We start from the raw sequence: 13,438 nt of genomic DNA, 5'->3' as shown, positions 1-13,438 counted from the left end.
ATTAATTTGCATTCATCTCTTCTAAAGGCTCAGAGCAACGTCCAAACAAGCAGCTTACTTGCCTCAGCTGCTCAGCAGGTAAATCAGTGACGAGCTTTACTTCTTAAAGTTCAGCACATGGTAAATGTTTAGTGTGCTCCACAGTTAAACGCCGCTGAGATGGTGTTTAAGGACGTGCACATTCTGTAAACACATTTAGAAACACGCGAGAATCAAAAAGAAATGTCACAGTGTCTATTTCTGGTTCTCTGCCCTTTTCTAGTTTTTAACACAGCTGTCAGTGTGATTAAACAGGTGAGATGTGTCCATAAAACTTAAAATCCCAGCAGGAAAATGAGCTCAATGTCAGGAATCCTCTCTGTGGGAAACAACGGCTGCTGTTACATCAGTCAAATCTTGTGCAAATTACATTCTGTTCCACAGAAAAAAGGTAATGAAACAGTGAAGCAACAGACGAACAAGTCAGTAACTTCTGTCTCCTTTTTTCTGATCTGAGAATAAAATCGAAGTACAGGAAAATCAGATTCATAAACAAATAACGAAATAACAAATGTTTTTTCATTCTCCCATTTGAGAAAACACTTTTCTGAGCTGTTTTTAAGATAATGTGTGAATTAAAAGGCTTCAGTTAGAGCTGCACAATCGATTTAAACGTGATCAAAATCACAATATGTTCTTGATTCTGATGAAGGTGAAATGTGACAAACATCATTATTATATAAAGCTGCAGACGTCCTGATCTACAATTCTTCTTCTCCAGATGTAACAAAACACGTTTGTTTGGTTCGGACTTCATCAGATGTCACATCGTCAGGATTTTGACAGTAAACTCAGTTCTGTGTGTGCAGACTGATCACGGCAGCGTCGTGTTATCGGAGGGGGAGGAAGGACGAGGCGACGCTGTGATTTACAGTCAATCAGCAGATGTGTCTTTCAATCAAGCAGCAGCTGCCAGACTGAACAAATGTTCTGTCAAACAATCAATGAATCAATACAGACATCAGCGCGGTGGGGGTTTCATGTACCTCTCTGTGTTGTGTGGCATGGTGGGGTCGATGGACACCATGGCGCCGGACGAATCCAGCAGGGACAGATTAGTGTTCCTGCACCAACACAGAAACACACAGTCATCGTTTCTATGAATAATTACCTTTCTCAGTGCTGCATTTATTGTTAAAACCATAAAGCTATAAAAAGCATAATCTGTTCTGTGGTGTTTCAGATGCTTCTGTTTCACTCTGCAGCTCCACCTCCTCTCCACCTCCCCACCTGTAAATGAAGGACCCTCCACATTCAGATTATACAACACAATAAATCGTGACTAACAGGAGGTCATGTCGACCTGAGCTCTAAAACAAACAGCAGAGGACTCGCTGGGACTGAAGGTACGATTCAGGCGGTGACTGCTGTGTGAAACATCATTAAATCTACTGAAACACTGAACTGTGTGAATGAAGTTAATGAAGCTGAGCGTGTGTTTTACCTCGGCACACCCAGGGCTGTACAGAAGAGCTCTTTAATGTCACACGGGCTGCAGAATCTGCTGAACACCACCTGAGAGACAACAACACACGTTTAGATAATGTGAAACCCACAGACAGTATCAGACGAGGACGGGTTCTAACACCGCGGCACGACTGAATTCCTTCTCCTTCTCGTATCTGATGTGTTTGAGGGAGTAAAGAGAGGAAGTCTGTCTGTGCGTCCTTCACATGTTTCAGGCACTGATCGACTTCACACCTGTCAGGTGTTTTGTAGGTCGGGGACCTGCAGTAAACGCCACGCTGTTACTACAATGAAAATAAAAGCCCTGCGTTCCAAATCTGATTGATCACAAACTCAAGCTCTGTCCGTCAGTAGTGACAATTTTGCGTCGACTGTGCTTATAATTCCACACAAGGACGAAACTTTTGTCTCTGTTATCATTTTAAAGTTGTTTTTTTTTTACCACAGCATAATAATCTTTTAAATAATGTTAAAGTCAAGTACATTACAGATTTATTGCTCTGTATCAAACTCTTTTCACCAAACTCACTCTGATTCTTATCAATCGTGTCCCCAAAAAGCAAAGACAAATCCAGAAGACATCTTTACAGCACGTTCACCTTCAGTAAAAAGACGCTGAGTGGAGCCAGAATTAACGTTATTTGATTAACTTTGATTTTGAACCTCGAGAAGTTCTTTAGACGTCAGTGATGGAAGCTGGAAAAATGTCTGACAACATTATGAAAACTTTGGTAATCCAGAGTTAGTGTCGTCTGCGTTACTTCCATGTACAGTTAATAAAACTGAGGCTCACAGCAATTAAAAATAAGAAAACAAGACAGAACGGTTGTGGAACAAACCATAAAACAAATACTAAAAGAGGATAAAAACAACAAAACAAGCAGCGGTTTCTTTATATTAGGCTTTTAAAACAGTGTTTGTGTATCAACAGGAGCATAAATATTTTGACACGGCCACGATGAACTGATCACCAGCAGAGTCTGACGGCTTCTCCACCTCCGCGGCTGGATTCCAGTTCCTCCTTCAGCTTCACTTCTTTACTTTGTGTTTGATTCTTCTCTAACTGGACGCTCAGATGATCGTAAGCATCCAGTGCAGAGCTGGTTCAAACGGACAGATAACTCGAGAAGGATTGTACCTAATCAACATAATTATTCATGTAAATATAATTCATATTTCAGCTTTATATTGAAACTTGTTAGTCACACACTTCTAAGACAAAGTATCTCTGAGGTTTGTGGGTGTTTGTGGAACAAACAAACAATAAAACAAACAGAGTGGAAACTATAAAACACGGAGCCGAGACAGTTTTCTGTCTTGCTGCTCTCTGAAGTGAAAACGTGACTCTGATTTTTTATTCTTCTGCACTGAATCACGTTTTAAATGCCGCTGATCGTCTCGTGCTGCATGAGAACGATCACACAGAAGAAGATCTGAGATCAACACAACTACATTTAACATGGAGCGATTTTAGATCGACGACTTTTCCCCACTTGTGCCGACGTTAACAACATGTCTTCTTTGTGTGTTTCTAATTAAAGCCCAGCAGACCAACAGATCGTCTCCGTCCTCCTCTGACTTCAGTGTCTGGACATGAAGCCTGCCCACGCTCCTCATTACAGATCGAGCTCGTCGCAGCTGAGGCTGTAAATATTTGGTGTTTTTCGTCTTGGTAAACAAGGTCAAGCGGCGTCGTTGAACGTGACAAACGATCGGTGTCACGCCTCGAAGCTCAGAGAGGGATGACCCACATAGATAACCGAGGCATCTGCATGTGACGGCAGCGAGGGGCGACACGGGGGAGGCCCGGCTGTGAGGGGGAGGAGGGTTAATGAGGAGGGCGGATGATGGGATGATTGTGGAGGTGGAGAGAGGTCAGAGAGCACTTCAGAGGTCTGTCAGTGGCAGCCAGTCACAGGTGGAGGAGACAGGGACAGGTGGAGGTGGAGGTGGAGGTCAGCACTTCACAAACATCCGCTGCTTCTTGTTTTTCCCTTCTTGTCTTGACTTGATTGTGAAGGAGGGTCAGAGGTCGCGCAGCAAACAAGTAAACAACAACAACGCAAAAACCGTAGGTATAAATTCATTTATAAAGCAAGACAGACATTTACATTTATATTAAAGTTTGCTTCTGTATCTATTCGTCTTTCTATGAACCATTTTATTTGTTCATTTTGAAATTAATCTATATTTATAATTTTGGCAGTTTCAGACCTCCACAGTCCCGTCGACGATCTCTAGAGTTTAAACACAAATTCAAATTAATCTTCTACATTATGTCGTTGAGAGCTCGACTCATTTATAATCATGAACGACTGCAAACAACAACTGTTCTGACTGTCAATCAACCTGCTCACTATATTCCTGGTTAATCGATCAGATGTTTGGTCAATAAAATTGTGAAAAATGTCGATCAGTGTTTCGTCAAAGATCTTTGGTTTACTGTCACAGAGAAACCAGAAAATAAAGACTGGAATCAAAGAAATTAGTCTTTGTTTTCTAAAAATATTACTCAAAACTGATTATCTCTTATCAGAATAGTTTCTGATTCATTCTAAAGTTGACAGCTGATCCATTTATTGACACATTTCTGCCTGTTAAAAGAGCAAAACTGTCCAAAAATCTGAGCAACATTTTGCAACAAACTCCTTCAAATATGCGTCAAAGTGACAAAGCTGCAAATTTACTGATAAAACTTCATTTCTGTTAAAGAGCGTGACGTCTTCTGTCCGACTAACGGCCCAAAACACAAACACTCCTCGTGTTCTCACAGAAACGACAAAGAAAATCAACAAATCCTCAAATTTCATTTGTCTTCTCTGCTGTTATCACAGTTAAAACACCACAGACAGAGTCTGTTATCAGTATTTAATCATTATTCACTTCTATCAGATATCAGCATCCCTCCTCTCAAACACAAACTTCCTTTGTCTTCTGCTCGCACGTCTCATTTTAAATGTATTTCTTATTTCACTGCCAGTTATTTGTATATTTATGCTTCAGCTGCTAATGATGCGTCATAAACATCATCAGTTTCTGTCGATTTCAGGCCAAAACACAGAATATCCTCCCGTCCCGGTCACAAACTCTTTGAGACACTCCCCTCTGGCAGGAGGCTGCGGTCCATCAGGACCAGAACCTCCCGTCTGCTGTCAGCCTTATCAACAAGGCCTGAATCCCCCCTGACGCTCCTCACACTCCACCTCTACCACTGACTCTACTGTCACACTGACAGCACCATAACATTAACGCTCAGCTTGAACTTCCTGTTCATTTGCGCATTTTCATTTGCACATTATTTCTTGTAACTGTTCACTGCCAGCTGGTCTGCTCCTTTTACCCAAAAAACAGATGTGTATATATATTTATATTATATAGTTATATTTTCTAATTTTTAAAATAGTTTATATTGTTAATTTGTTATATTTTCACTTAATAGTCATTTGATGCATCAACATCACCACAACAAATTCCTCGTATGTGTAAAATCGTACTTGGCAATAAAGCTTTTTCTGATTCTGATTCTGATTCTGATTCTGAAAAAAACATAACAGAAAGAAGACGAGATAAAATCACTTTGTGATTCATGAAAAACAAAAGAGCTTAAGAGGAACCAAAGAGAGAAAATAACAGACGGAGCTGATCAGCCGAGCGAGCGGCAGGAACGAGCCTGATGGAAACAGCTGAACGTGTTTAAAACCAAAACATTATTCCAACGCCACCGAATAAACCGCTGCTGCATTAATTCAGCCTCTTGTTTCAAGGAGCTGATCTGAATCACAAACCCACTTTATCATCATGATGCTCCACTGCATCATCATCATCATCATCATCATCATCATCATCAGGATCCCACAGTGTCAACCAGCCGCTCTGTCCACTGTTATGCAAATGAAAAAAGACGCCGTGCTCAGTCCTGATCACGCTAACGAGAATCTGAAGGGGCTGAATGACGAGCACGACGGAGCTCACGATGCTGAAGTGACGAGCAGAAGATGCAGCAGCGTTTAAAACAACAGCAGCTGCACATGAACACACGTTTATCTTCTTCATCTGTCATAGCAAACTCATTTATTTAACCTTTGCTCAGGTCGTCCTGACCTCAAACTCATCTCATATTCAAAACCATGTTGGAGCAACAAGCGACATGATCCTCCCAACAAACAGCTCAATATCATCGACGATCAATACAGAAGATACACACACACACACACACACACACACACACACACACACACACACACCTAACCAACACAAATAAAAGCATCTGGAAGGCTGACCATAGATGTTTCACAGTAAGTAGTGACAAAAGCTGCAAAAGCTCATTTTAGATGATTTCTCTCAGGGGGAAGCAGACGTAAACAAAATAAGAGATTAACAACAACAGAAAAAAACACGCGTACTGACCCTTTAAACAGGTCTGCATGGAGGAGTGTAGTGTGTGTGAGGTACAAACGTCAGGACATGACCTATATGACCGTATATGACCAGACATGATGGACTGTGAGTGGCTGCTCCTCCTCTGGTGTCGACAGAAGACAGAAGACACTCAGCCTCTCATTAACAACCAGGGACTAACGAGCTGAATCACACACACACTGGATGGAGAGTGTGTGTGTGTGTGTGTGTGTGTGTGTGTGTGTGTGTGTGTGTGTGTGTGTGTGTGTGTGTGTGTGTGTGTGTGTGTGTGTGTGTGTGTGTGTGTGTGTGTGTGTGTGTGTGTGTGTGTGTGTTACGTCCTCAACACGCTGTTTGTTTCGGTTCCTATTAGTGCCAGTGACTCATGTTTTTAATCGTCCTGCGGTCCGTGGCAGATTTCAGATCCACATAAATCTGGACTCTCTGGTGGGACTGTGGTTCTGGTGGCTGAGGCTGAAAGTGATTTAGTGTTGAGATCAGAACTGCAGTGAGTCACTCCGTCAGTCTAAAACAGAGAAACAGGCTGAAAGAAATGAGGAGGGACGAGTGACGTCAGCTGGAAAAACCCACGGCTGAAGAAAAGGTGCTGCGATAACTGTCGATACAGAGGGTTCGGTTCTGATATCCAACTCTTTTAGATATATTTATTCATTTCTTTATCTGACAGGTGTTTCCTCCGGTCAGGCTTGTTCACCTGTCACATTTCTATTTTAAATACTGCTGCATGTGTTGTCCTGATTGGCTGTGACGTGTTTGACGCCTCGCTCTCTCTCCTCCTTCTGATTGATTAAACGTGACGTAAATCAGTCGATAGCTTTAAAAGTACAGAGTTCAGTCCCTCATCGTCTGGTTCAGCTTCTTAAATGTGACGATTTGCTGCTTTTCTTCGTCTCTTCTGACAGTAAATGAAGAGTTTTTTGTTTTTTGGAGAGTTTGTTAGGATGTTGTTTGTTGAGATTTGAAGTCGTCACTTTGAAGATTTTCACAATTGTTTTGACATTTTATGAAAAATTAGACGATTAAATGCAGAAAGTTTGCAGACAGTTTTTCTGCATATTTGCATGTTTCTGAATGGTTCAACAGGTGATTTACTGATCTCATGACGAGGATGTTGGCTGAAGTTAAGACGAATAAATGAACCCTGGTGTTGTGACAGTCTGTCACTTCGATGACACTGAGATTTAAAAACAGTTTCCAGCTGATTCCAGCTGCTTAAATATGAATATTGTCCTGTTTTCTTCCTCTGTGACAATAAACTGAATATCTCTGAACTAATTATGAACTAATCTAGAAAATAAGTGACAGATTAATCAACAATGAGTGAAGACGAGGAACTACAGGTCTGAGAGGACGGATGTCGATATCTGATCGGAGCCGCACTGTCTCATGTGTGAAAACCACGATCAATACAATAATTACTAATTAATATCTGATGCTAGTTGTGGTGGTTTTAACTGTGAAGAAAACAGAGAAGAAGAATGTTTTTGTAACAATCGTGCTGCTAAAAGTTTCTCAGTAAACTGAAAGTGTTTGTGTTGTGGAAGAAACGACATCATAATCTGTTTTTCAACATTTTACACCAAACAGCTGATCGATCAGTGGAGAAAATGATCGTGAGCTGCAGGGTGACATCACTCTGATGCATGTTAGATTCAACTCCAGCATGCCACCAGCTGGTTCATGATACTGTGGTTATGACAGGGCCACTGTTTGAACATTAAAATGAAATATCAGTGACAGCAAACATTTGTGACATTTGTTCCTGAGCTCAGTTAAAAATTAACCTTCAGTCGGCTTCAGTTTCTAAATACTGAGCATCTTATACGAGGAACACGGTCACATTATTCTGCTGTCGCCTGGAGCTTGAATAAATCTGTGTTCATCACAGCTGAAGTGTTCTCGAGTGTTTCCTCTAACAGTCGCATGATTTCTTAAGAAACCATCAACGTCCGACGCTGCAGAAAGTCTCCGATGTGTAAAAACATCCGCTGTCAGGTCGCAGGTCAGTCACCTGAACGCTCCGCTCTGACTGTCACGTGCTCTGCTGGATTAATAAGTTTCATGGCCTTCATTCTTCCTACGCTACCTGACAATCCAACGTGTTTAATACGCCGAGGCAGCTGAGGAGTTGATTCAGAGGTCAGAGGTGCCGTTCAAGCTCGCAGCTCTGCAGAAGAAGCAGCCGAGCAGAGGCGACGTCCACAAACACACCTGCAGACATCATGGCTGCACGGTGGTGACTGCGGTGGTCTCTCTCCACTCATGGACTCTATTTTTAGCCTGTGAAGAGTTCAGTCAAGTTTCATCGCGATCACTGCGATAAACAGACGAAAGGCAGACCAGCGTTCATGTTTAATGCGCTCCATTTACCAGCACACCTGCCCAGACTCATAACAGGGCTTATTAATGTTTATGTAAGACTTTATGAATCTCTTGAGTCCAGATAATCGAGAAACAATCACAAACTGAAGTGAGTAAAACTTTATAAAGCTGTAAAATCCAAATATGGCCCTGCACGCTGGGCACACAGAGTATTTATAGCAGCTTTATGATCTTTTACTGTATTTCTATCATCAGTGTTGCTCCATATTATAATCCAAGTGATGGTAGTTTATTTTTTTTTAATCACTGTGTTAATTTTAGCAGCTATTTTTGATTATTCTATCAAATCTTGTCAATTTTTTGTCATTTTTTTAAACTTCGTAGTTTTAGTTGGCAACATTTTTTTAGGTTTTAGTCGATGAGAAGTCGTTATATTTTCATCAAATCGTAGCTGAAAGGTTCTAATTCTCCCTATTTCAATCCATTAAAGTAACAGTTCCTCTAAAATGTAAACTCAGTCCTCCTCCTCCTGACAGTATGAAGTGTGGCAGTCTACAGAACAGTTCTGGAGCTTCACAGTAAAACAGAGTTGCGGCGTTCTGCTAAACAACTGAAGCAGCTGGAGACTTGATTTAAAATGTAAACAAAAAATAAAAAAATACACCAAAACTTAATTTAAACTTTGCTGAATCAGCTGTCAGCACTTCCTGTTCGCAGTGAACTCATGGATGTACAGACAACGATCACTGGATCACTGAGAGACTGAAGAAAACCTTAAAACATGATGTTTCTAAGGCAAGTTCTGCACATGGAGGGAGCGTCTTTTTTCCTGTTGTCCTCACACAGCCTCCGTATATGTCGTACCTTCTGACTCCAGCTGTAAACGCTGTAGACGGCCATCTTTAACACACGTCAGAGCTTTATTAAATTAAACTGCGGGACACTTAATGATCGATTTTATGTCGTAGAACAAAACGTTGTTTCACTCATTTAACTGGAAAATAATTTTAAAAAAACTACCAGACTTTGAGATGAGGGAAAAATGTTGATGATTATGAATTATTACCACGATTATCCACTGCTTCATACAGAGTTGCTGTTTTTCGCCATCACGTTGACTGAAATTGCATTTTTGATAATAATGTTTTCATGTTTTACTTTCTAGCCTCCAACTTCTACTTGTGAAATCACATTTATCTGATATTAACAATGTCAGAACTCCAGAAGCATGTTTCTGCGCAGGTGTGACACTCCGTTGTGTTTATATCATCTTATTTCATTTCCTTTTGTCCTCACACAGCCTCTGTACAGACGCCTATGTGGATCCTGACATCCAACAGTCAACTTCGTCTAAAATAACATTTATTTAACTTTAATGTGTAAAATGACTCCAGAGCAATGAAGCAGTAAACTTCACTGGTCACTTCATCGTTATTTAGCCTAATTATTGAACTCCATGGACAATATTAAATGTATTAATTAGTAATAAATGACTAAATTTACAACATAAATGATGAGTGACTGCAGAAAATATAATATTGAAACAAACCAACATCAAAAATCCTTTTATATAATAATACAAATTGTTATTCAGAGCTGTGTTTTACTCTCATCATGGAAAATAATCTTTTTATGATGTTTTCATGTTTCTGCTTTTAACCTCCAGCTTCTTCTGGTCAAATAACATTTATTTAATATCAATAATGACCATATCTGTCATTTTGTGTTCATTTCATCTTAAATCGTTTTATTTCGACCTCACACAGCCTCCGTACAGTGTGTGTGTGTGTGTGTGTGTGTCGTACCTTCTGGATCCTGCCGTCCACGTCCAGGTAGATGACCCGGTATGAGGACGAAGCGGAGCCCATGTTCCCCTCTCCTGTGCCCGGCTGCGGTGCGTGTCTGTGCGGCTGCTGGTCCGGGCTCCGTGTCGCTCCTCTCCGGTCCGACTGACTCAAACAGCCCGGGTGAGAGTGGAGTCAGCGGGCCGACACCATCCCACCTGTCCGCCTGTCTGTCTCTCTGTCCACCCGTCGGTCCGTCGGTCCACCTGTCTGTGTGTCCACTCTGTGCCCGTCTGTCTCACTCCTCCTCCGGTCTGTCTGCTCTCTATCTGACCGCATCTCATTAAAGCCTGTCGGTCCACGCGCGTCCCCGCCTCCCTGAAGACCTCCTGGGTCTGCGCGCGCTCACTCACTCATTCACTCACGCACAGGCGCGCGCTCTCACGCGCACAAACACACTCACACACACGGACACAGGTGTGTGCAGGTAGATTACGTCAGAAATCCTGTTGCGTGTGATTTTCTGTGAAACACCTGGAGGAGAAGAGTTGTAACCTGTCAGACTCCGCCAATCAGAGACTGGAAGTGTGAGTGACGTCACTCAGCCCCCTCACGAAGGGCGGCACATCATTGGGTGACTCACTGATGGAGCAGAGTACTCTGATCTGATACTCGAGTAAAAGTACAAATACTCTGCGTTCAAGAGCTGACAATGAAACACACAAAGTACAGTAAAAGTACTCGAGTAAAAGGAGTAATACTCAGAAAGTTTCTCCTTCCATGTGCAGAACTTGCCTTAGAAACATCATGTTTTAAGGTTTTCTTCAGTCTCTCAGTGATCCAGTGATCGTTGTCTGTACATCCATGAGTTCACTGCGAACAGGAAGTACTAACAGCTGATTCGGCAAAGTTTAAATTGAGTTTTGATGAATGAATGATTTTTTTAAAGTAGTTTTTTTACGTTTTGTTTAGCAGAACGCTGCATCGCCATTAAAATGAAATATCAGTGACGGCAAACATTTGTGACATTTGTTCCTGAGCTCAGTTAAAAATTAACCTTCAGTCGGCTTCAGTTTCTAAATACTGAGCATCTTATACGAGGAACACGGTCACATTATTCTGCTGTCGCCTGGAGCTTGAATAAATCTGTGTTCATCACAGCTGAAGTGTTCTCGAGTGTTTCCTTTAACAGTCGCATGATTTCTTAAGAAACCATCAACGTCCGACGCTGCAGAAAGTCTCCGATGTGTAAAAACATCCGCTGTCAGGTCGCAGGTCAGTCACCTGAACGCTCCGCTCTGACTGTCACGTGCTCTGCTGGATTAATAAGTTTCATGGCCTTCATTCTTCCTACGCTACCTGACAATCCAACGTGTTTAATACGCCGAGGCAGCTGAGGAGTTGATTCAGAGGTCAGAGGTGCCGTTCAAGCTCGCAGCTCTGCAGAAGAAGCAGCCGAGCAGAATCGACGTCCACAAACACACCTGCAGACATCATGGCTGCACGGTGGTGACTGCGGTGGTCTCTCTCCACTCATGGACTCTATTTTTAGCCTGTGAAGAGTTCAGTCAAGTTTCATCGCGATCACTGCGATAAACAGACGAAAGGCAGACCAGCGTTCATGTTTAATGCGCTCCATTTACCAGCACACCTGCCCAGACTCATAACAGGGCTTATTAATGTTGAGGACTGTCTGCTCTCTATCTGAAGGTGTGAGTGACGTCACTCAGCCCTCTCACGAAGGGCGGCACGTCATTGGGTAAAAGTACAAATACTCTGTGTTCAGGTTACAGTTCAAGAACTGACAATGAAACACATAAATACTCGAGTAAAAGGAGTAATACTCATAAAGTTTCTCTTTCCATGTGCAGAACTTGCCTTAGAAACATCATGTTTTAAGGTTTTCTTCAGTCTCACAGTGATCCAGTGATCGTTGTCTGTACATCCATGAGTTCACTGCGAACAGGAAGTACTAACAGCTGATTCGGCAAAGTTTGAATTGAGTTTTACAGGTTTTCTTTAATTTTTTTAGGTAGTTTTTTTTAAACATTTTGTTTAGCAGAATGCTGCATCACTGTTTTACTGTGAAGCTCCAGAAATGTTTTGTCGACTACGAGACTCCATCAGTGGTGAACTGTTCCTTTAATACAGATGCTCTTATATGATTTATACTCTGGAGTACTTGTTCTAATAAAGCATTCATCATTAATAAAGCCATTAATTAATGGACCTTTTATAAAGCGGGGCTTGAAAAGCGACATGTTCATTTTTAAGTCTCTGTTTTCCTTGTTGTTTTAATCAGACTGCTCAAGGTTTTCTTCATGTCTCTGCATTTTGTAGTGTTTCATCCTACACACACACACTCACACTCACACACACACACACACACACAATGTACACACAAGGACACACACTATGTGATTAAGTACAGTGTATGAAGTAAGTGCATATATATTCAGTGTGAGCAGACAAAGAAACAAACACCACAGGCAGCCTCCCATATCTGCAGTTAGACACACACACTCTCTCTCTCTCTCTCTCTCTCTCACACACACACACACACACACACACACACACACACACACACACACACACACACACTACAGCAAGATCCATCCATCAAGGCCATGAGGAGAAACGGGGGAAAACCCCATCTGTGGTTTTATTTCAGATAGACGAACTGCTGCAATAAAACCCAAATTAAATCTTGCAGCCGACGGAAAGTCTAAACTCCCAATTATTGAGATGAGGAGCTCGGATAGATGAGCACAGGTTATTGGCTGGAGTCTGATCTGCAGCGAGTGGGTGAAGCTCAGAGGCCTCGTCACCCGTTTACTGAAACAAACAGATCGACTTCAGTTTATTTTCAATACGCTAAACGTGGATCATAAATGTGATTCTGAGAGTTCGGGGATCTAAAATAATGGAGTAACGACGTCTGCCTCCTCATAAAAAGGGCAGTTTAGAAAATACACTAATTCATTTCAAGCTGAGATTTAGATGAGTGTTTTGATCTCACCTCACCTCTTTGATATCAGCTCACACACCAGGTGACTGTGGCTTAAGTTGGTGCTGTGTGTCAGCGGTCGTCGGCAGATTTTTGAATGGGCGTTTGCTCGTCGGTGAGAGAAATCACTGTGATTGGCTGCAATGAAAGAGAAAGTCTCTGAGTCTGTGGCTGTAGTATCCAACATCTGACCCAGTTTGTGAAGTTCCTCCTCGTCACCGGCAACTTTTTACCAAACATACTCTCGATTATGAGCAGCGATATTAGTGACAGTGCCGTCAAAAAGTGTTGCTATATCACAACAAGGGTTTGTAAATCCACAGAGGGGTTGATCCTCTCACGTAGGCGCAGAACGTACAAGCTAGTTGGCCGTCGGCTGACGTCTTCGTGGTGCGTTCAT

The 13,438-nt window shown here is 42.0% G+C and overlaps 1 protein-coding gene across 3 annotated transcripts in view; it reads right to left on the bottom strand.

Moving 5' to 3' along the window:
- Positions 1–10,486, bottom strand: part of pde9a (phosphodiesterase 9A) — a 35,518-nt gene extending 25,032 nt beyond the window's left edge. Inside the window, exons 1-3 of one of the 3 annotated variants that reach the window (XM_037109027.1) lie at positions 10,053–10,486; positions 1,484–1,554; positions 1,026–1,103 (exon numbers count right to left, since the gene is read on the bottom strand). In XM_037109027.1, coding sequence (XP_036964922.1) covers positions 1,026–1,103; positions 1,484–1,554; positions 10,053–10,115 — 212 coding nt within the window. In that variant the 5' untranslated portion in view covers positions 10,116–10,486. The remainder of the gene's footprint in view (positions 1–1,025; positions 1,104–1,483; positions 1,555–10,052) is intronic. The other 2 variants (XM_037109024.1, XM_037109025.1) reach the window with 2 other exon arrangements.
- Between the last annotated feature and the right edge of the window lie 2,952 nt (positions 10,487–13,438).

The sequence above is a fragment of the Acanthopagrus latus genome, chromosome 9 (genome assembly GCF_904848185.1).
Source record: "Acanthopagrus latus isolate v.2019 chromosome 9, fAcaLat1.1, whole genome shotgun sequence".
NCBI classification, from domain to species: Eukaryota; Metazoa; Chordata; class Actinopteri; order Spariformes; family Sparidae; genus Acanthopagrus; species Acanthopagrus latus.
This window is presented reverse-complemented; position numbering and strand designations above follow the sequence as displayed.